General features: G+C 33.7%; 1 protein-coding gene across 2 annotated transcripts in view; it reads right to left on the minus strand.

Annotated features, from left to right (window-relative positions):
- The window catches only part of LIN28B (lin-28 homolog B), a 120149-nt gene extending 103421 nt beyond the window's left edge, over positions 1–16728 (minus strand). The window contains exons 1-2 of one of the 2 annotated variants that reach the window (XM_061131862.1): positions 16695–16728; positions 8489–8676 (exon numbers count right to left, since the gene is read on the minus strand). In XM_061131862.1, the coding sequence (XP_060987845.1) occupies positions 8489–8676; positions 16695–16728 (222 nt within the window). Of the gene's footprint in view, positions 1–8488; positions 8677–9477; positions 9488–16694 lie in introns of those variants that run through there. The other variant, XM_061131863.1, reaches the window with a different exon arrangement.
- Positions 16729–22980: the final 6252 nt, after the last annotated feature.

Genomic DNA, 22980 nt, shown 5'->3' on the forward strand with positions numbered 1-22980 from the left:
TATAGTAGCTAGGAACATCCCAGTCTCTATCAATAATGACTTAGGGAATTACTTACAAAGCTTTAGAAATGTTCATGAACAGATAAAGGCCAAAGTACAATTAACTTGAAATTTACAAGGAATATTTATATAATATAGAATAAAACAATAAATATTTTAGCTAGTAGCAAACATACAAGATTTTAAAATAGAAGCTGCCTTTAAGGTTAACAAAGGTAATAAATTTCAGTGGGGTTTGATTTTTAAATGTCTTATAACAAAAACTGGTAAAAATTAAGCATATTATAAATAGCACAGTAAAATAACCTGATTCTCAGCAATACTAAAAATAGTTTAGTTTCTATACATGAAATCTGAAAACTATATAAGACTTATGAGAATGAGAATGATTGTGAGAAATCATTGCATTTAGTTCAGAAGGTTAAAAACAAACATTATTTTTTTCATCATAATTATCCCCAAACTACTGGTAGAGGAGCACAATTAAACTTTGTAAAAAGAAAGTGAATAGTACATGGGAAAATGAGTCTCTACTCCATACCATGTATGAAAAGAACATGAATTAATTGGAAAAATCTTATTAAGAAGTTTGCTAAAAGAAAGAAAACAGGAAGAACATACAGCAATCTGGACAGCAAAACTCTTATTACACTTAGTCTTTACACTTAGTATGTGATCAGTTAAAAAAATAGTTGAATAGATAAATTACTGAACCATAAGTTTTTCTTAGAGTAACCATTTTCTTAAAAGTTAATACTTGGATACAGCCATCTTGCTGATTTAAAACTCTAAGAGTATCTATACAAAAACTCAGTTGAGAAAGAAATCCATTAAATTTCTGACAAGAAATATGAATATCAATAAGCTGAACTATGTCCTTTAGGCAAGCAGTTTATGTGTGTGAAAAAGTACCATTAGGATAAATGAAATTAAGATTGAAGATTAGTGAAATGTATACTACTTAATCTTACTTTCACAAGCACAGAAACTACTGGTGGGTAAAAGGTCACTGGCAAGCAGAAATAAACAGAAACAAACGAAGAACATAAAATAAGTGTGGAATGTATTTCATAAAGGATACCGGATTGTTGCTTATAGCTAAAGACACAAAGTTAAAAGAAAACAAGGCAGTTAACTAGTAAATATGACATCGATATCATTCAGGACAACTGAGCAAGAACTTTCTTCTCCAAGGATGACTACAAATGGGCACAAGGGATCTTTTTGGGGTGATGAAATGTTCTGTATCATGATGGTGGTGGTAGTTGCACAGTGTGTAAAAACTCATCTCATTTTATACTTTGTTGAACTGTATTCTATATAAATTATACTGCAATTAAGTTGACAAGGCAAAAAAAACTGACATGAGCTTAGTATCTTTTGAAAATTCTGACAAGGATTTATTTGGTGAAAGTGTTACTAAAAATACAGTGCTTAAAATAAAGATGAAAACTAAACCCGGATCATTAGAATTCTTAAATGATTTTCATGTATGCTACCTCAGTTGACCCTTACCCCACCCCTCAAAACTAGAGACTGAAGTCATTATTGCCACATTTTACCCATGAGAATACTGAAGCTCCTTGGAAGCAACTAGCCAAAAGAAAGAACTCCACCCAAGTGGCACAGCCAAACTCAAGCCTTCCTTTCTGGTATTTTCTCCCTCATTCTACCACATGACATCTCCTTTGTCATAATAACTATGTACAAACACTGCTGAGTCCTTATGATCTGCCCAGCTCTGGGTTTAATGCTTTACATGTGTAATAACATTTAATCCTCATAATAACCCTATACAAAGACCGTATGTTCTTGTCCCCTCCTTTGTAAGATACTGAAACACTGACAAGGTAACTTACTTACCCTACAAACATAATAAACTGGGACTTGAACACTGATCTATTTGACCAGACTCTATATCACTGTATCTCATGAGGATTAAATAATTATTAATAGAGCAATAGGTATTAAAACTATCACAGTAGGTCTACTGAAGACAGTATTTCATATCTTCCCCTTAGCTTACACTGAAGAATATACAAGCTGAATATGTATACCTGAATACACAGGTAAAACCTCACGATACAACAAACCATTAGCAGTGAAACAAAAACATCACAAAATTACGTCCAAGTCTTAGTTTATATACTCATGTGTTAAACAATATTAAACCATACTGTATACCACAAAATTATAATAATAAGACTTACAGTTCACTGTCATTAAAATTAAGCTATAATATTATGCAATATATTTTGTCTAATTTGACAGAGAGCACATAAAAGATACCAATTTAATTTTTGACCACAAATATACACTACTGAGTTATATATCATATATATAACTAATTTAAGATTTTATCATGGCAAAGACAAGTTTACAGTTTAGTTTATTTAGTCAACAAATACTTGCTAGGCAGTTTATACAGCAGAGCTCTAGCCTTCAAAATCCACCAAAAGTTAGGTATTTTTATTCCAATTTACGGTTGATTATAGAAAGAAATATAAGACTAAAGCTACCAATTATCTATAAAACTTATTTGAGACAGCATTTCTAAACTGTCAAAATTTAGATATAGGAAGGGGGGCAATCATCAGATAATCTTCTAATTCATTGCCAGATAGAAGATAAAATTAATCCTGATGTATCAAAATGCAACATAATGAACACTTCTGTTACTCAACTGATACTCTTCAAAAAGTCATTTTTACATGTACTCCCACTGATCTAGAATTTGTTTTTTAACATATTACTGCTATCAATTTTTCTGATTATTAGAAAATGTTATCAAATTATTTTAGAGAATACAAATAATTTGTTTCGTATTGACTGTATGTTACAATGCCATGCTACATACTGAACAAGTTGAACTTCCAAAGGAGAAATTTCTCAATATTAAGTTTCAAACCAAGTCTACAAAATATCATATTTAAAGTAAAAATTTTCCACTTTCATTAGTTAGAAATATCCTTATTTTACTTATTGAGGTTACACTTGGTTTAGAAATAAAACTATATACATCATATTTTTAACTAGTAAATTTAATTCCCAATACCAGTAAAACTGCTCAGTTAGGATATACAAAACTATCTGCAATAGTTATGTAATTTCTGAACAGGAAGATAATTCAAATTCAAATCCTTATTAGGGTTCCTTGGTGTCAAAAGCAACAAAATTTACAACAAAGGACCTAGCATGTTGAGGGCAGGTAACAAAACAAGTTTTTAATTTCTTAAGAAATCCAAGAACTCTGAGATGAGTTAAAAGATAGGTTAAAAGATGTTATGCTACACTTGTTTTAAGTGGCTTGCAACTTACGTATCTGTTTAAAAAACAGTTCTTCAATTTATCACCTTCATTTGCTGTGAATGGTCTTTTTAAAAAAGGAGAATCAAAAATAAGAGGGAAATATTTAAGAGTTACAGCAAATACTGCTTAAAACGAGGAGGAAAGACAATGTCTTAATTATGTACACAATTCGCATTTCATGTTTAAACCAAATAAGAATATCACTTTAGAAGTATAAGTGGTCCTGAAAATGGATCACCATTTGAAAACCAGAAGGAAAGTACCCAGTATCTTTTAAAATAATTAAAGCCTTATAAAATTTTTATTTAAATACCTTTAAATGTGACTTTATAATTAAATGACTTTAAAGCATTTCACTTGGGATTCTTCCAAATTGGTCAACTGGGTAATTCATTTTGAAAATTTAGTAGTTTTAGGAACCATTTTCAAAATGTTAACATGCATAACTCACTAACAAATTAGCTATAACTGTTACATGATCACATTTTAAATTTCCAAGATTTCGATCTAAATATATGTATTTTTTTACAGTGACATTTATCAACAGCACCAAGGATAAAAATAATCATATGTATTCTGAGTTTGGAAAATGTTTTCATACTAAACTATAACAAAAGTGATATGGCTAATAAATTAATAATTAAACATGAAAAACCCTTAAACATGAGCACATTGTAGTAAATTAACTTTCATAACTGTGTAGCTAATTAATGTTAAACACACTGAGACATGAACTCTGTCCTACGTCAGTTGAACTGTGTGTAATACTTCAATTTTTATATATTTAAATGTTAGCCATCTACAAATATTTTTATATCCTATATTGTAATAATTACTCTTATTCTATTTCCATTATTCTTTGAAATGTTTTTGAGAAAGTAATAAAAGGAACATAAATATATAAAATCTTTGTAATACAGGCATTTGTATTCTCCAAAAACATCAAACTATAAATCAGAAATAGAAAGCATAAGAAGAAAACACCAATAGTTAAAAGGTAAATAAAGACTTCAAAACCAAATTAAAATACTATTGAAGACAACTAAGAGATAATAGCTAAATGATGGTCATTTTTGAAAAAATTCTTACATAAATTGTGAAGCAAATGAAATATTTGTTAAAAATTCTTTGTATCCTAGTTGAAGGCTAACACTCCCAAATACATAACTCTGCAAGAAAATATTATTATGCAAATAAGCTGTAGAGAGGGTAATAAGGAGAATGGATTCTATCCTTCCTCTGGACAAAACAAATTTCAAATAATCATTTTATCTTATTAGTTGAGGTAATGACTTTAAAAATAAATGTAAAAATCTACATAAAGAAAAAGTTAAAAAGAAAAAGTTACATAAGACAAAACCCACTGCAATGTTGTGAAGTATTTAGCCTCCAACTAATAAAAATAAATGAAAAAAAAAAAAAGTTACATAATAACATCAACAGGTAGTTATTGAGTAATATTGCCCTCCTTCATAAAGGATCTAGTATTTAATTACCATGTGATTCATTTAAAAATATCATCACATATTAAGTCCTATTAAAAGATTACAATATTTCAGAAAGTTGTCAGAGACCTTTCCAGGTAATTTAAACATGTTATTCTACAATTTAACTGTGGGTACAAATTTTAAAAAACTTATTAATAATAATAAACTGATAAGAGTATTAATTATTAGCACTTATATAATTTGACATAACCTGAGTAGGAAGCTATACTTCCTACTGTATTAACCATCTATATTCTGTATTACAAATCTGTATTAATCATCTGTATTCTTCCTTCAGTCGAGAGACAAAATTCTGTTTTGCACTGTTTGCTTAAGTAAGAAATTCCTACAAATTTATCCTATTTACAAACTAAATCATTATCAAAAATTTTAAGGAATATCTTAAAACAGAGAGCTATGACAAAATTCACAAATATAATATTTATACCTTTTTGTTAAGTTTTAAAAAATACTGAATGCTATCAATGTTTCACTATTAACATGCGTCAAAATACATCTATTCATTACAAATCCATAAAAATACGATTATTTAAATCACCAGTTAACATCAGGAAGTCCAATGAAGACAGTCATTTAAACCAATGGTCACACACCATGTTCAAACAACAGTCTCATTATGTTTATCAACAGGTCTGAAGATAGAGAAAGGGCAGTACCTAAGTCTTGGGTTTATTTTTCAGGACTTGGTGACATTATAGAAACTAAATCAAAGTTTGACTGTTTCTTGACAATAAATTTTAAACAGAATTATGTAACCAAAAATGTCCAGCTCTATTTTAAGAACACATTCATATATTCTCTTAATTTTTACAGCAACTTAATGCTTTTGATGTGCAGTTCTTTGCAGTCAATATTTGTAAAGGAGAAAAAAATATCCTGGGTGCTTTGGCATGAATAAATTTTTAAATATTATTTTAAAGTAACTAAAATCATTTTTTTAATTTGCCCGAATATGTACTCTTGAAAACATGTTTCAGAATACTTTTTTAAAACTCCAGTAACACATGTACTTCTAAACAGTCCAAAAACTCCATTATTTCATATATTTAAAATAATAATTAGATGACACTGCAGTTAAACATTTAAAATTCTTAATTATCTACGATGCCTTTTCATTACAAAATAATATGTATATAATGGGGAAAATCTAATTTATAATTATACATAAAATCTAGTATGCTTTCAAAAATGCTCATACAGTAAAAATGGCAGCTAAGAAATAATTTTTTAAATGTCTTAAAAACTTTTATGAAATGATCATGAAACACAACCTGATTTTGTAAAGTGATGCTCACATGATACCTGCACACATCATTATTGCCATCAAATTGTTACTTGCAGTTGCTTGGCTGAAATCAGTGGAATCCTGTCTTCCTCAAAATAATTATTCATGAGTTATATGCAATTATATGCTATAAATATAAGACAGAAACCCCTTCACCTAGGCATCAAAGTCAAGAAGAAACAAAACCAGAAACAGTAACAAAGAAACTGATTCAAAATAATTTTCCCTGGAGAAAAATAAATATATTTTAAAACACAAATACTGTAACCATTAAAAAAGGGTCTTAAATATCACTTTTAAATTTTAAATTTAAAGATTATTACTGCCCTGTTTTTTCTTACATCACAAAAATACTAATACTTGAGTTTTACTGACTTTTACATACTTTTTCCTAAGAATATATCCAGACTGTTTTTATGAAAAATACACATAATTTGAGACCTTTTTTTAATAATATACACCATTTTAATACTATTCTTTAGTAAATACATGATGTGTAACAGAAGATTAAAGTAAATCTAATACGAATAATCTATGTTGTACTCTACAAACTGTTCACTATTTATATAAAAAAAAACTTTTCCAGCAATACAGCATTTCTTAATTTGGTAGATATAGGAATGCTTATGAACATATAACCATGAAATAGCTTACAACTGGATGACTCATTGTTCTAAACATTAATATCAGTTAATAAAATGTCTAATATTTGAATATATTAAAAGGTAAACACAGAAAACCAAATTATAACAAGGTGTGATAAGACAAAGAAGAAAAGGGCTATTTTTTTTCATTCATCTATAAAACAAATTTATGAGACTGTAAAGAACAATTTAACAACCTAAAGAAGGTTCAAAGGGGGGAAAGCCAGAGTCTGCGAGAAGATGGATTTGTCAGTGATTTCACTCCTTCTCTGTACGGAGGAGAAAAAGCAGAAAATGTGGCTTCATTCTGCCATATAAAATAGGAGGCATAAAATCCAGTAGCCTGTCTGTGGACTTCTATTTATGTATTTAAACCCTGTTTCAATTCACAGATTATGCTGATCCTTCCACATGTAAACAGCCAATAATGATAGCCAGGCCTTTAGGAAAGGAAAACACACCACCCAGCAAGGTCAGGAAGCTACCAGGCACAGGACAACAGATCAAAACAAAATGGTTTCATATGTTTCTATTGTTTATATACTTAATTTGAAGATGATATTCCTTAGGGAGGAAAGGAGGTTGTAAATTATTACCAGGAACATGCAACGTACTATCAATCAAAACATAATGTTTTTGCAAATACACTAAGTATTTCCTGCATGTATCTATGTTAGTCAACCTGTAGGACTGATATCCATGCATTCAATTCATTTTAACTTAAGATGTCAAGCTAAAATAAACCTCTTTAGTCTTAAATTCCTTTACTTGGAATAATTCATTACAGATCATTTACATTTCTCCAACATCTTTGGATGAAAGAATCAAGCTTGCAAACTTGTAGATACCTTTTTTACTATGAAGAGAAGAGGGAAAGGGGAAGATGCATTCATTTTCTTGTTTCCGGATAAAACTTCAAAAATGAGAAGAAAAGACATCATATTTGGTATTTAAGCATCTTTTAAAATTACAACACAATATAAGCAACGGGGGAAATATGCCCCAAGTAGGCGACTAGTACATTTTAAACACACAAACTCGAGCCGCCACTGGCCACATGTTTTTTTGAGTTCAGTCTCTTAAAGAGACAGTATCCTTGGACCTATGCCCTACACGGAGCACGTTTCTAAAATGTTTGAGTACCAAAAATCCTCTCCTGCATTTCTTCATATCCATACTAGATCAACAATGTCCGACTTTATTTTACTGTGAAACCAAATTATTTTAACTTGATCTACAAATGACTACAGGCAAATACAAAATAATTGGGGAAGCTACCGTGATTAGAGGCGTCTAAAATAAGGGTACCTAGAGATTCTCATAGTAACAAATTGGCAGTTGTTGTTTTTTTTTTTTTTTAACTTAGTATGATCATCGTTTCTTAATTCATTTCCCACTCATTTCCCAGACACAAGCCACATAATGTATTGTAACCAGTAACACCGGAAGCTACACTACGACAATTTCGCTGTGCAAAGAAGAGGGGAAATTAGTCAACCAGCACTCAGAACTGAAATTTCAAAGATTTCATTTTCTGTTTAGGAAAAGACACGCAGGAAAGAGCCCATGCACATACCCTAAAAACTGCAATCACTCGTGATTTTAAAGAAGATTTTGAAGGACACATTATTGTAAGTCAGTTGACAAAACTACCGGTCAGCTCCTCCACATAGAAAAAGGTAAAGACGGGAAGCAAAAAACAAAACAAAAACAAAAACAAAAAAAACCACAGTCTGGCTTACTTGGTGTACAAATACATCGACTGGAATATCCAAGGGGCTTCCCTCTCGGCTTATCATGGAGATGAATCCAAATCCCATTCGCACGTTGAACCACTTGCAGTGGCCAGTTCCGTGCAAAACCTGGGATTCGTCCTCTGCCTGCTCTGGCAGCTTCCCGGGCTCTTCTCCACCACCTTTGCCTGCCCCGCCTGAGTAGAACAGGACAAAAAAGTCAGTTAGTCAGTAGTCCCAAACAGTTCATTCAAGGGCGGGGGGGGGAACCCTGCCTGGGAGTGGGGATCGGGGAGCGGAAATGGGGGGGGGGTAGTTACTAAATGGTTGATTCCTTTTTTCTGCAGAAAATAAATTAAAGGGTTAAAGGGGAAGCGGAGGAGGGAGGAAGCCACAATGTTCTATCGATCACAACTTCCACGTTTCTGTACATACGTGTACTTTTTCATTTAACTCCGTTTTTCAGCATGCGATACTTTACTTGCATATTGCTGATTTAACACTGATCCCATTTATAAAAAGAAATTTTCAGCGAAACTAATTCTTTCCGGCATGCAGGAGGAGGAAAGAAATCATGAAGATGATTAGAACTAGTTAATGCACATGCGGCAGCACTGAATCCAGGGTTATTTGCAATGTGCATTCCCCTCCCCCCCAATAACTTTCAATTAAAGTTGGGGTGGAATGGGGGAGGGGGCAGGTGTATAAAAGTTTTCTCGGGCTCACTAACTGAAACTGCGCTTAATCACACTCAAACAATTCAAACAATAGCCCCCTGAAAGCTTTTCAAGTTGTGAATCAGTGTGGGCGGTACAAAACATTTTTGGAGATCTATAACAATAGGTTGCAGAAAGCCCCACTGCGCGACGGGGGGTGGGGGTATTGCTCAGTATTGGGGTAAAAAGGGGAAGGGGGGGACGGGCAAAGAAGGGTGGGAGAGGGGGAGGGGGAGAAGGAAGAGAGAAAATCACAGTAAAACAATAGAAAAGAAAATTAACCTTCGGCCATGTTGCCCCACGGGCCCTCTGCTCCAAACTCGTGAGATGAAAACTTTCCCTTTGGAACGGAGTGGTCTTCTGCATCAATCTAACATCTTGATTTTGTGCGATCACAAATTTAGCTCGCATGGTCTAATGTGCTTTCCCTCTTTTGATTTTTTTTCTCTTCTCTCTCCAGTTTCTGGCCCCCTGAGCACACGTGACTTTGTCAATTACATGCTTTCTTGCTACTAATTTCACCTCGGATCCTTAAGGGGCTGGCAAGAGGAAGAGATAACCAATCGCCATTTCATCTATGCTGACATCAAAATAATTTATGAATGAACACGAAAAACTCAAACATGTTATCTTAAAGACAATTTGGGACGCTTCTTTACGATAAATCAGAATGCCGATTTCGTGCTTTTATTTAAACACAATGGAGGGTCCTTGTGAATCGTCGATTTAGAGAAACGGCACAGTCATATATGTGCACACGCGTGCCTTACACACAAGCCTGTCTAAATAATCTCATTTAGGGGGGAAAAGCTATTTAAATAAAGCAACCGATGTTATGCTTCCCACCCCCCCCCAACAAGAATTCAACTGATCCGTAACAACTAACCTGTTTAGGATGCAAATTTCACATTTGATTCAATTCTTAGAAGAAAATATGTAATTTACAAAGGATCTAATTGAACCTAATTACACATCCATGAAACTTTATATATTGGTAACCTACACCCACAGTAAGAGAAATGCACACAAGTACCTGATTGTGCCCTGAAATATTCTTCAAATTTAAAATAAAATCCTACCGGAAAAATCGCTATCACCTTCATGTAGTCAAATTGTGTTTAGGTTTACCGTTTCGGAACATTTTGGAGGGGGTTGGTAAGGAATTGTACTTCACAGGTTTCTCCGCCATCTCTTTCCGGGGGAGGAGATGTGATTAATGACTTCCTAAATAACAGCCCAGTTTTCCAGCCTAACATAGAGTGAACCTCAATCAGTGGCGATTGTTCCCCAAGAGCAAGGCGACGAGTGTATGGGCAGGGAGGGGGAGGGGAGCGCCAGGCAGGCGAGGTGAAGAGGAGCCAGAGAAAGAGGTGGGGGAGAAACAGCGGGCGAGGGTGGGGGGAGGGGTGAACAAGAGGGGCCAGAGGGAGGAAAAAGGTAAATTCACATCTTATTGACTGGACCCTGACATTTTAAAAGCGCACTACCAGTGGATACAAGAGTTGAATAAACGAAAATTTAATAACGGATTAGGCTCCTACCGTCCCTTCCACGGCCAGCCCCCCAGCTTCAAAATGCTTATCCTTTTACCTTTCAGATTGTTACAAACGATTGTTGATTACTAGATGCTGACACCAATATTGCCTCCCTCATCGACTACTACAGTAAATACTATAGATCAACTGGAAATGCCTGATTTCCTTTAGAATATAAAATAACACCGGTCTTTGAAACATTTAAACGCACCACCACCCTTTCCCCCACCCCACCCCCCATTTTCTTAAACAAGCAGTTTACCGAGAAACTGTACAGATACCACTTCCCTTCGGCAAAGCTACCGAGTTTACCCTCCCCCACCAAACCCGCAATCCACCTCCCCCCCAACATACTCCTAACTCTTAGCACTGTTTCACACAAACTAAAACGTAGGGATTCTGAGTCCAAAAGCTTTGGAAAACCCACAGAATCCACCTATTTACACCTCCTCCCCATATTAAACAATGAAATGGACAATTATACTAATTAGTTCAGATCTGAAATAAATAGATGTATATAAATAAATTATTTTCAGCTGTTTGTGGTAAAAGGCTTCAATAGAGACTGATGAATTTGAAAAGATTTTTCGTCTGTTTCTTTCTTTTGTTGTTTCTCAAGAAAGGGAGCAAAGCTATCTCATTTTATTTACTTTGGTGGAGAGGGGGAGATAACCATGTGCCAGCTGGTAGGGAGGAAAGAAAAAGTATAAAAATGCAAATGATTTTGCAAGCGTCCCAAAAGCTTGAAGGTCTCAAAAAAAAAAAAAAAAATTGCTAACAAAACATTTACTTTGCATTACTTTATTAGAAATCAACTGATTACACTGACCTATAATGAAATAACTTTAACAATGGTACTCCAGGTTAAATGTTTTGAATAACAGGAAATATAAAAATTAGTTTAAATCAATAGTGGGGTTTTAATATTTTAAATGAAAGAATCACTTTTAAAAATCAACATCTGATAACAGAAATAAAAAGTATTAACACAATTGAGGAAATGTCATTATTTATGTAAAATTATCATAAAATTCACAGGCAGTGTAATTTACTTTTGTCACTGACACACGTCTATGATAAACAATATTTTATCTATGTTTGTTTTTAATCAGAAAATGGCCTAATCAGCATAAACTCAGAAACATGTTGGTGGGTTCTGAATTCTTATTTGTTCAATGTGATGAAATTCAAACCTATAAATACATAGATGAAAAGTGGGAAATACCATAAGTGAACCACATTTGGATGATATGGGTTATGAGATTCAGTTTTGCTGGAATGGGGGCCTCCAGTATTAGTGGAATTAAGGTAGGGTTCACTGGACTGGTCACTGGTGTCAGAGGTTATCGACTCATTCATTTCCTGAGAAGGACATCGGCCTTTCAAGTCTTGTAGAAAGCTTTTTCCAACCGGGAACTTTGAGAAATCCTCTAACATTCATTCACAGAGAATTTAAGGCAAATGCATTTACATACCTGGTGGAGGGAGGGGGAGTGCGGAGACGAGGGGAGAGGGAAGGAAGGAGAAACGGGGAAGGGAATGGGTAGCGAGGGAAGAGAAAGGAGACAGTGACAGAGAAAATACCAGTTTCCATTTCAGGGATATGGCACTGTCTTTGAAAATAGACTCATCTTTTCCTGCTCCTTGCCCTCAATCTTTTGAGCCTAAGATCCTTGTTTAAAACTAACCATAATCTTTTTAAGCTCATAGAGTTCTTCTTTCACCTAAAATGGTCCCTTGAATCTCCTAGAACGCTTTCCAATTTGTCACCTTCCTGAAGTCTTCTGGTTTTAATTTTTTTCTCATTTCCTACGTGTTTTTAGTGCCAGAAAGACCTGTGCTTGACTCAAAACGCATGTTTTATACTCGTGGAAGCCAAATGTTTCAGTAGCTTGATTTATCATACTTCTTTCAAAATGTCTTTAAAATGAGTTCAAGTAGCTACAAAGAATCCCCAACACACTGGGGGTAAAAAAAAAAAAAAATCAAGGAAATAACCTATTAAATGCCCGTTGGTTATCCCAATCTAAAATTTCTACAGTTAAGAAACGAAATACACCATTTTTTCTTCCTTTTAAAAATTCCAACAGTACAATGCAAGCAGCCGAAAAAGGTCCCAGAGCCCACCGTTGTTGTTTTCAAGTAAAAGCAATGAGTGACTTCTACACAGCTGAAACAATGCTTCGGTTCTTCTTAAAACTAGGAGGAGGGGCTGCGGCACCGCGGCGAGCGGCTCCACCCGTGCTCCCCTCCCGGCGGACGGGCCGGGGTCTGCAGCCTGCTCTGCCCTCGCCCCGCCGAGCTTCACGCGCAGCCCCGCGCCCCAAGCTCGCCGAGACCCCCAGGTCAGCGGCTCTGCCCCTTCCCTCCACCGCCCGCCCTTGCCACTTCCTCTCCCTTCTCTCCGGTCACCTTTTTCTTTATTCACCACATCACCACCTCAGTTCTAGAAGTTTAGCCCTTCCAAAGAAGCCTGAGGGTTTTTCACTAGTTAGGGTACTTTCACATTAGTCATTTTGTCCCAACCAAATGAACACCGAACAAAAGGAACCCTTGCCTCCACTGGGATGGAGGCAACGTTTGGCACAATCTGCTACCTTCACTGCATTTCCAGACATATATCATTTATAATCTGATCTCTTCATCTGTGATACGTCAAAGTCTCCGCAATTAGAAAAGTGAAGTCGGGGGGCGGTTATCAGAAGAAGCCAAGAAAAGGAGCACCCCACCCCCTACTCCCCGACCAGGCCGTGCCTAAAATGGAGCTGTCTTCAGACCCCTGGCGCCGCCGTCCTTTCGGGAAGCCACGAAAACGTCGCCGTGCGCCTTTGGAGGGTCAAGAAAAGCCGTCTGTGGGGAAGCCGGTGGGGGGCAGAGGGAGTGGAGGGCGACCAGGGGCGATTTTAGGGAACCCCTTCTCTGCCCGCGGCGTGAGGTTTCCCGCCCAAAAGCTGCGGACCCGCACGTCGGGCAAACTGTTGCCGATCCCTCCCACTGCGTTTCAGTAAACTCCTTTACTGGCAAGTAACTTTCTTGAAATTCTTACAATACGGAGTCAAATGAAAGGAGTGCCTCTGCTGTTGATCTTACAACAGAGGCACTTTAGAATATGGGGGCTATTTGTTTTTTTTTCCAAAGAGCACAATTCCGTTCTCATTTAATTTCCTTATCTAAAAGCAAAATGCTCTGTCTTAACACAATTGTTCCGATTTGGTAATTTTTACACAGCTATAAAAACCTCTGAAAATTCTTCCTTAAATATTTTAACCTATTTCCCCAGGTATAATTAAATAAAATTATGTAAATACAAAAAACGATAGCATTTTAAGTTTTCCAAATTGCCTCTTTAGTTCAAGCATTACAATGCTTGAAAACAAGCATTTGCAAACGTTTTCTTCATTTTGGTTAGTTAAGTATTTAGAACAACAAAATTATTTCAGAAAGGGGATATTACTTTAACACCATCATTTTGTAAAAGTTTTATTTTTTAAAACGAATAGCAAAAAAATCAGTTAACATACTTCAATTAAAACAAAAAAATAAAAATTTTATTATCACTCCTCCCAAATATTTTCTGAATTGTCCTAAACAAACACTTGGCTATGTAATTTTAATTACGACAGCAATATGTTAGAGAAATCATTTAGTAATAAGCATTTAGTTATTATACCTTGCCCAGAATAGCACAAAATGAAGGTTGTGTTTTATTTCAAAAAATGAGTCCCATGTTTTTCACCTGTACTACTTGAACAGGTATGCCTCATAACTTAAAAGATGTTTTTGCAATAAACACTGAGTCTACAGAAATGACAGTAAATAATGTAAGCATACAATTTTCCCCCTCTGAAAGCAATGAATGAAAGTTTATTCTTTAAAACTTAATCTCATCAAAACAAATAACTAAGAGTAGGGGCTGTTTCCTATGTATTTCCTTTAATATCTTCATTTTCAGTTTATTTAGGGGAAAAGGATAGGTAGGAGGAAAATGGAAAGGGAAAAAACAGTACAAGAGTAAAAGATGAGGCAAATGAGAAGAAGTCTTCAGGCTTTAAAGATGTCTGTGTGAGAGGAAAATCTGTGGAGAAAAAGCATCCAGCTACAAACTGGAGGCCAGAGTTCTGGTCCCATTTGATGACCTTGTGACCTCAGATCATTAAGCTTCTCCCGCCCTCAGTTTCTTTACCTGCAAAGTGAGGACCCTGCAGCAGCTGATATTCAAGTTTTAGGCATAAATGTAATCTCTGACAATAATCTTTCTTTTGGGGAAAGTGCAACCTCTCCCTGGCCAACCCCTTTTTAATCACAAGGAAACACAGACATGAAACTTTATTGCACTCACTTAACACATTGGTGTTAACATTACTTCCAGCAGAAGAGAAAAAGGCCTCTGGACTGCCTCCAGTTTGCCCCCAGAAGAAAACCACAATCGACAGTAAGGGGAAACTAGTTGGTAAATTAATATATTGTAGCAACTTTTCAGAATCTTCTTTTTCATGGTACTCTTTAGAGCATCACCTCTATGTCAAAGGATTCACTCTAGAAAAAAAGTAAAGTGCTGTCAAAAGACAATGCCAATCAGTGGTCTCCTCACTAAACCTTTTGATCCCTATTGCTTTCCTCTCTCTACCTACAATCCTGTATTTGATAAGCTTAATACTAGAATATCTTTTTATTTGTACTTAAAAATGCTCATGAACTCTGTCATCTTATAGCTTTTAAGAGTTTTGATAGCATTAGTCAAGAGAAGAGCCAAGACATTAAATCCACAAGAGCAGAAGCCAGAATAATACATTATTGCATGCATGAGTGCTCAGGGGCTCAGTGGGTCCAACTCTTTGCAACCCCATGGACTGCAGCCCGCCAGGCTCCTCTGTCCATGGAATTTTCCAGGCAAGAAAATTGGGTTGCCATGTCCTCCTCCAGGGGATCTTTCCCACCCAGGGACTGAACCCCCATCTCCTGTGTCTTCTGCATGGCAGGTAGATTGTTTACTGCTGAGCCAAGAGGGAAGCCTGGCAATACACTGTTACTAATAAAACCATTTGGAAAGAGGAGTGCTGTCAGTTTTCAGTTAGTTTCACTAATACAAGAGAATATTTATACATCAAAAACCTAGGTTTTAAAGTACACCTAAACAAATGAAAGGATATATATTTTTGAAGTGTAGGTTTAAGATGTTAAAAGTTCACATGACTCATTTTGTATTAATAGTATGTTATTTGCTTAGACATGTCCACTCTTCACAACTCCATGGGCTGTAGCCCGCCAGGCTCCTCTGTACAAGGAATTCTCCAGGAAAGAATACTGAAGTGGGTAGCCAGTCCCTTCTCCAGGGGAATCTTCCTAACCCAGGGATCAAACCAGGTCTCCTGCATTGAAGGAGGAATCTTTACCATCTGAGCCTCCATCGAAGCCTATTAATAATATAACGAGCAACTAATTTGATACAAACTGGTGAAGAGCAAAATAAATGGGACTTTCCTAGATTAGGAAAATTCTCTAATTTCCTGAAAAAATGTCTAATATATCGCACTATTTATCTTACAGTAAATTATTTAAAAACAGCAGCAAGTCTCTGTTAATTTAACAAATACTTGTGAGTGCCTCTTTTCAAAATGAACTTACAAAAGGACTAACAAAAATGAACAAGCCACAACTACTTTTTATTCAGGTCCATAAGCATTTAAATATTATCTATTTTGCCTGAGACAGGGAAAAAGGAATCACAAAATTCAATACCGCTAAAATTAGGAGGAAAAGAGTTAATTAGAAGATTTCACCCTTGCAATTCTGGTGGGAGTACCAGTTTATAAATGAAGCGATCCAGAGGACAGTAGAATATGTGGTACCCATCTTGCCACAGTGGAGAATTTCTGAGAGCTGTCAACATTTTCTCATATGCCTCCAGTGATCTTTTTTAATAAATGTTAGTTAAGTAAAAATGTAATTGATAAAAAGACTAACCTGGGGCTGATGAAACCTGGTTGAATGACCTCATTGTCTTCTGAAGAACCTAAAATCAGAGAGCTCAAATCAGTACTACATTAATTGCTCATTTAATTGACTCTTCTTCAGCTTAATGGCTCATTAGAAAGCAGTAAAATGCTTAGGTTTTGACTCTGTGAAGTGACCTGTAAACTTTTTTTTTTTTTTTTTTTTACAATTTAAGACTCACCTAGCAAAATTAGATAACCAATTGGCATAAACTTGCCTTTCATTCCAATTCAAGGACAGTAGTTTAAAAACCGTTCTAAAACCTATTAAGATGTAGTCAATCTCGAGATTTCAGAAACGATGCAGTTTAAAAATTTTGTAATATTTAATTTTACACTGCAATTCAAGAATCCCATTCTTTTTTAACCACAGTTAACAATGAACCCAACCCACAATATTGTGTTCTTTGATGAACTTACTTGACTATTCTCTTCAGGCATCTTTTAGAAGATAAATCATGAGACTCTAATTGTGATACTACACCACTGATCCTGGGTCTATTACATATAAATACTTAGGGAGAAAAAATTAACTTTAATGGTGGTAAATTTAATCACTGAATAAATTTAACTAAAGGAATCTAATGTGCATTAACACAGATTTTATAAAGAAAAAACAGTTTTTTTTAAAAATGAGTAAGTAATGATTTTCAAATATATCCACTGGCAGATGACACAGTACAGTAAAACTTGCAATAAAGAGGTCACCCAGTAATGAAATACAGCAATTGCAACTAAAACTCCTGATGACCACTGAATTATCATTTTTATCTTCAGGTCAGAGTTATTATGGCTTGCAAAATAGACTGGTTTGAACATGCATCCACTCACCTGCTACTACCAGGATGTCATTCCCCTCTTAACTAAGTTTTACACTCTTTATCTACTAAATCAATTCACAAAAAAATAAATCATTATGTATAAATTCTCAAGTCACAATCTCAGTTTTTTCTCAAAGCAAAATGGAGGTTTCTCCAAATTCAGAGTTCTACTGAATGTTGACCCAAGATTTTTCTTACAAAGGATGACAACTCCACTGAGTAAGATTTGAAAAGAATAGAGGAAGAATGTGAACAAAAGGCACGTGAACCTCTGTACATTAAATCCTTCAGTTATCCTCTGTTTACAACCAAAATACAGAAATAATGACAGATCCTAATGTTAACAAAATTCATTATTCAAAACTTACTGAAGTACTTTTCCTTTACATTGAGCCTATATTAATTTTGCACATTTGGTTTATGTGAGGGTGTATTTAAATATTACACATAAATTTCAGCAAAACGTAGCTCATATTTTTCTAAGAGCCCACAGCCCAGGCTTAATTTTCTCTGCTTATATTTACAAGAAAAGTTCAAAATAACATATTCAAAAGCTGTGGAAAAAACATAGAAAGTGTTTGCAAAAATTATTTTTTCAAATAATTCAGGTGCAAAATTACCATAAATGATAGATCTAATAAACGAAACATCAAATGGTGTAAGAATTAGCTAAACAACATTATCCAATTTTAAGATTTCTAACTAAGAGCTCTCTGGGTTGAATGAAATCCAGTCACTCTGAATGATAAAGATGTTCAGATTTTTCACTATCCAAACTTACATGTGATGTTTTCAGTTATTGATAGTTTTAATGTTATCATCCTTTTCAAAGGAAAAGGTGGAATTATTTCACAGATATCAATATATTCCAATGATGTTAAATAATGATTTAAAAATTTTCAAAAACAAAGGAGTTGGAAGAGAAAGTAGAATCGTTTAAATACGAACATGAAAATCTATCTATATGAACAACTATGATAGGAATGATAGATTAATGTTATATAAAATATTCATAATATTAAATGTTCATATTCTTACTATAGGTGACTATTTTTTGAAAAGAAATAATAATGATAAATAATGAAAATAATTCTTAGCAATGAAATATTCCCAAAACAGCTTTTTTATAATTTTATACATAGGCATTTTTATTTATTATAATGCATTTATCTGCCCCTTCACTAGAATAACCCCTAATTATCATTTAAATCTCCATTTAGCCCTCTTTTCCTTACTGCTCAGTACAATGCCTCCACCATTCAGCACTGTACTGAAGTTAACTGTAACTGCTCATGAAGATGATGTTCGCTCTCCCAACTTAACTCTATGCTCTATGGTGGGAAGGAGAGTGTATATTTAGCTCATCATTGTAATCCTAACATTCTTTAGTGTTTAACACATTTTTTTTTTAATGAATCAATGACAATGAACTTCTGAACCTGGGTTGACTATCTCTAGGATGCCTTTTATGAATTAAATGGACATATAAACAAATTTTTCTTAAAAACTATCTTTTCTTCAAGAGAATGTGATACACAATCATTTGACTATTGCAAATATAAAATATGTACATATAAAGTAACTTTATTAAAATAATTTTATTTTAAATATACTATAGACTCACCAAATATAAAATTGCCTAATTTAACACCCTTCATTACAAACACTTGATTTCATATTTCCTCCTAGCAAAATATGTAAAATAATATTCTCAAGTACATTACATATTAATCTACTATTGTAACTATTCAATGTAAAGGAAAACAATTACTACTATGCATTATATACTAAAATTTATTTAAACTGACAAGCTGTTAAGCCCAGAGAATTGTGCAATAATAAACAAAATACTGCTACATATTATTGAGAACTTTATTTAAATTCAACTTACATCATGTTAGATTTTACTTCTAATATTAATAAAATGCAACAGTAACTTCAGGTTGGCAAAGAATGGTTTAGTAATCAAGAATATTCACCATAATAAAAGCAAATTTATTTCATTATTCTCATCACCATAATTTCTCAACATCTACAAAAAGTTAACAAACTTTTGTTTCTTATCATTACTATTTTCAAAATAATGTAAGCATAAAGTACATTATAGTTTGCTAAATATTCACTTCATGCATGGCTTATAAAAAATTACAGTCTATTTACAGTATGTCTCTATCTTTGTAAAGCAAAGTAGGCAGAAATGTGACTTTCCTTGCTTAGAAGAACAGTTAGTTGGGGGTGAAGCTTTTAAATGATTATTTAAAGTCACACAGCAAACCTAGTACAAACACCAGAGTGAACACAGTACAAAATCAGAGTAAAACCTAAAGCACAGTAGCTATTTACACTTACTGTAACTTAAGTATAGCACATACACATATGAAACAAAATGTTAGATGTGGAAGTTCAACGCTGACATGAATGTGTGCACTTCATGAAAAATATTTTCTTAAACTGTCCTGTAAAGGAATGTTTCCTGTAAAGGAATGTTTCATAGCTAGGAAATGTTTCAGTGTAATTATATTTTTACAAATTAGTCAACACACGAAATTCAAATGCCACATAAGCAAAATCAGGGTAATTTATTGTGTAATTTAACTCAACATCCTACTGTAACTTCAGAAAAAACTGAAAATGCTACACCTTCAATTATACACAGATACATAAAATTTAAAGAAATAACCTATTTGAAACTGAAGTTAAGACAAATATTTACTTGTGACTTTATGTAATTGTTTTCCTGTTAAAACAGGAAACCTCATTGAACTATTTTGAGATTATCTTTAGAGAATGGAAAAAAATCAATATTACTTTAGTTTTAGAAAACATTTCAAAATTACATTTCTTATATTTATGAAGCAAAAACTACTTTTTATAATATATTTAAAAAACAGTTAACCTTAAATTAAAGGCTAGTACTTATCATACTGCTACTCAATCGGAGATGAATTTACCTTTCTTGACTATTTTACATATTGAAATTTTATTGATTTCACATAAAATATGGGCAGCTCTAGTCTTCTCTGCAACTACTGTAGTGAAAGATAATATATTCTAGAAAATAAAAAATTTCAAAGGGTAATCATTTAAGTCAACTGGCACATTGTCAAGATTGTTTAAAGCTACCAACCATAGCACAAATAATAATTGGTAAACACAATTCTTCAGCTTAAATGTGAATGTTGTAACACAACTAAGCCATGGCACAGTTGGGTCTGCTAATGCAAATAGTTTATATTTTCTACCATATCAAACAACAGTTTTATATAATAAAGCTCACAGCTGAGTCATTTGTTGAGGTCATATTGAATAGGAGGAAAAGATTAGTGGTTTCAAGTTTATTTATTTTTTTGTGTGTGGTTTTAAATTTAAAAGAGTCAAAATAATGGCAGAAGTCCCATCTTAAAGAAGCTGATCACATATATTTTGAAGGCTTACCATAACTTTAAGACAAAAACTTTAAAATAGCTTCATTTTTTTTTTTTTGGATAGGTAAGAAGTGGATTTATTTAGAGAAACATACTTCACAGTGTGGGCATCTCAGAAGGCTAGAGCAGCCCCAGGGTATGGGGCTGTCAGTTTTTATAGGAGTGGGTAATTTCAAGGGCTAATGACTGGGAGGAGTATTCCAGCTAGGGGAGCTTCTTGATATGATAAACAAAAATGATTCTAAGTAAACCTGAATATTTCTATATAAGTACAATATTAACAACAAAATTTTATTTGATATAATTTTGTTTTGATATACATTAATGATTAAAAATTTATATCACAAGAGATTAACAACTAAATGAAAATTTTTAGTGCACTTGAAATAGTTTCAATAAACACTTTATAAAGATCAAGAGATGTTTTAGAGGCTGCTCACTTTTACATCACAGCCAGTGACCAAATAGTGTAATAAATGTAATTTTTTTTTAAATCAGGATTTTAACTAGCAAAGGAGATTATACCAAAACCTAACACAAAAAAGACAAAACATAATTTACACATGTCTTCTAAAATTTTTAATCTATAGAAAAGTAAATTTTGTTTTCAACTTATACAGTATAAATTATTTAGCTGAAATGTTTTTGTAGTGCCTGAAAGAAATGTTACACAGAAGAACTGTTTGAAAAATATAAATGTAGTATTTTGACTCTTACATTCCCCAATAAGAAATATTGATTTGAAAATTTATAAAATATTTAAAACATGTTTTCCCACCAATAGAACTGGCCATTCAATGCTAAGTCCTTTTTCCTGTATAATTAAGCTTTTGTTCAGCCATGAAAAAACTAGAAACTGATTGCTTGAAATGAGCTGCATGCCCTTTGTCCTGGTTTGTCACCTTTGACCCTTAATTTGATGATCCTGCATGTCAACCCATTCTATTTTTAGGAAAATAATGTCAAAGTTCTATGCCTAAAATAGTACTTTTTACTGAAATATTAAGCACATTACAACATTCCTTTCAGGTAACTCCTACAATGGTTTCATATCTGTGTTCATTTCACACAATACAAAACACAATAATATTGTTAGGGGTGACAACCTGGTGTTTATCTTGCTTCAAACAACAGGAAATTCCCACAAAATGCTAAGTCAAGATTACTATAATTTCAAATTTATATTTTTCTCTTTATTTAAAAATGCATATATTATTATTATTTCTAGGAGAACTTATTTCATGAGTCATTTAATTTTATTATTTTGGTAACCACATGTTTTGATATTGGTTTTCACAGTGCCACTTTGACAGTGATATGAACCCAAGTCAAAAATTGCAAATATCAAATTCATACTGAAGTTTACAGTGGTGTTCCTTAGAATTGTACAGTTTTTGAGAAAACTCACTGGTCTCTTAAATTGGTTTTAAAATCTTGTCTTCATCTGTAAGTGGCAACTTGCAAAGAAAGAGAAAACCTCTAGCACTGATCCCATTGATTTTACTGACATTACCCAAAATCAATGTTATATTAATCTACTTCAGAGATGAAATTTCTCTATCATAATTTTTGGTTGATTTTAATGATTACCAAATTTCATCTGGGTAAAAAGAATATATAAAAAATTATATATATGAAATATATATAATTTTTTCTTACAGTGACGATGCTATTTGAACATCTACACAATTTCTGTGTGCAGTTTTCAATCAGATTTAGCAATGGCCAACATGGCTGTCTTGGTTCAGCACTATGGTCAGCGACTTCATAGAGAGTCACTGTCAGAGAAATCCAACACAGTGTCCACGTATATACTGGGTAAGTTTCTCAAACCAATATGATTCTATACTCCATATACTCCTAGATATGATCATATAGATCAATTTTAAGTATTGTAATATAAATAATTTTTAGTTATGTAAGACAAACTAGAAATTCTTTACTATGTGGTTCATCAAAAACAGTTCAAAAACAATACTTACTTATAATCCAAACACAGTTCCTTCAAAAG

Source organism: Dama dama, chromosome 28, assembly GCF_033118175.1.
Source record: "Dama dama isolate Ldn47 chromosome 28, ASM3311817v1, whole genome shotgun sequence".
Lineage (NCBI taxonomy): Eukaryota > Metazoa > Chordata > Mammalia > Artiodactyla > Cervidae > Dama > Dama dama.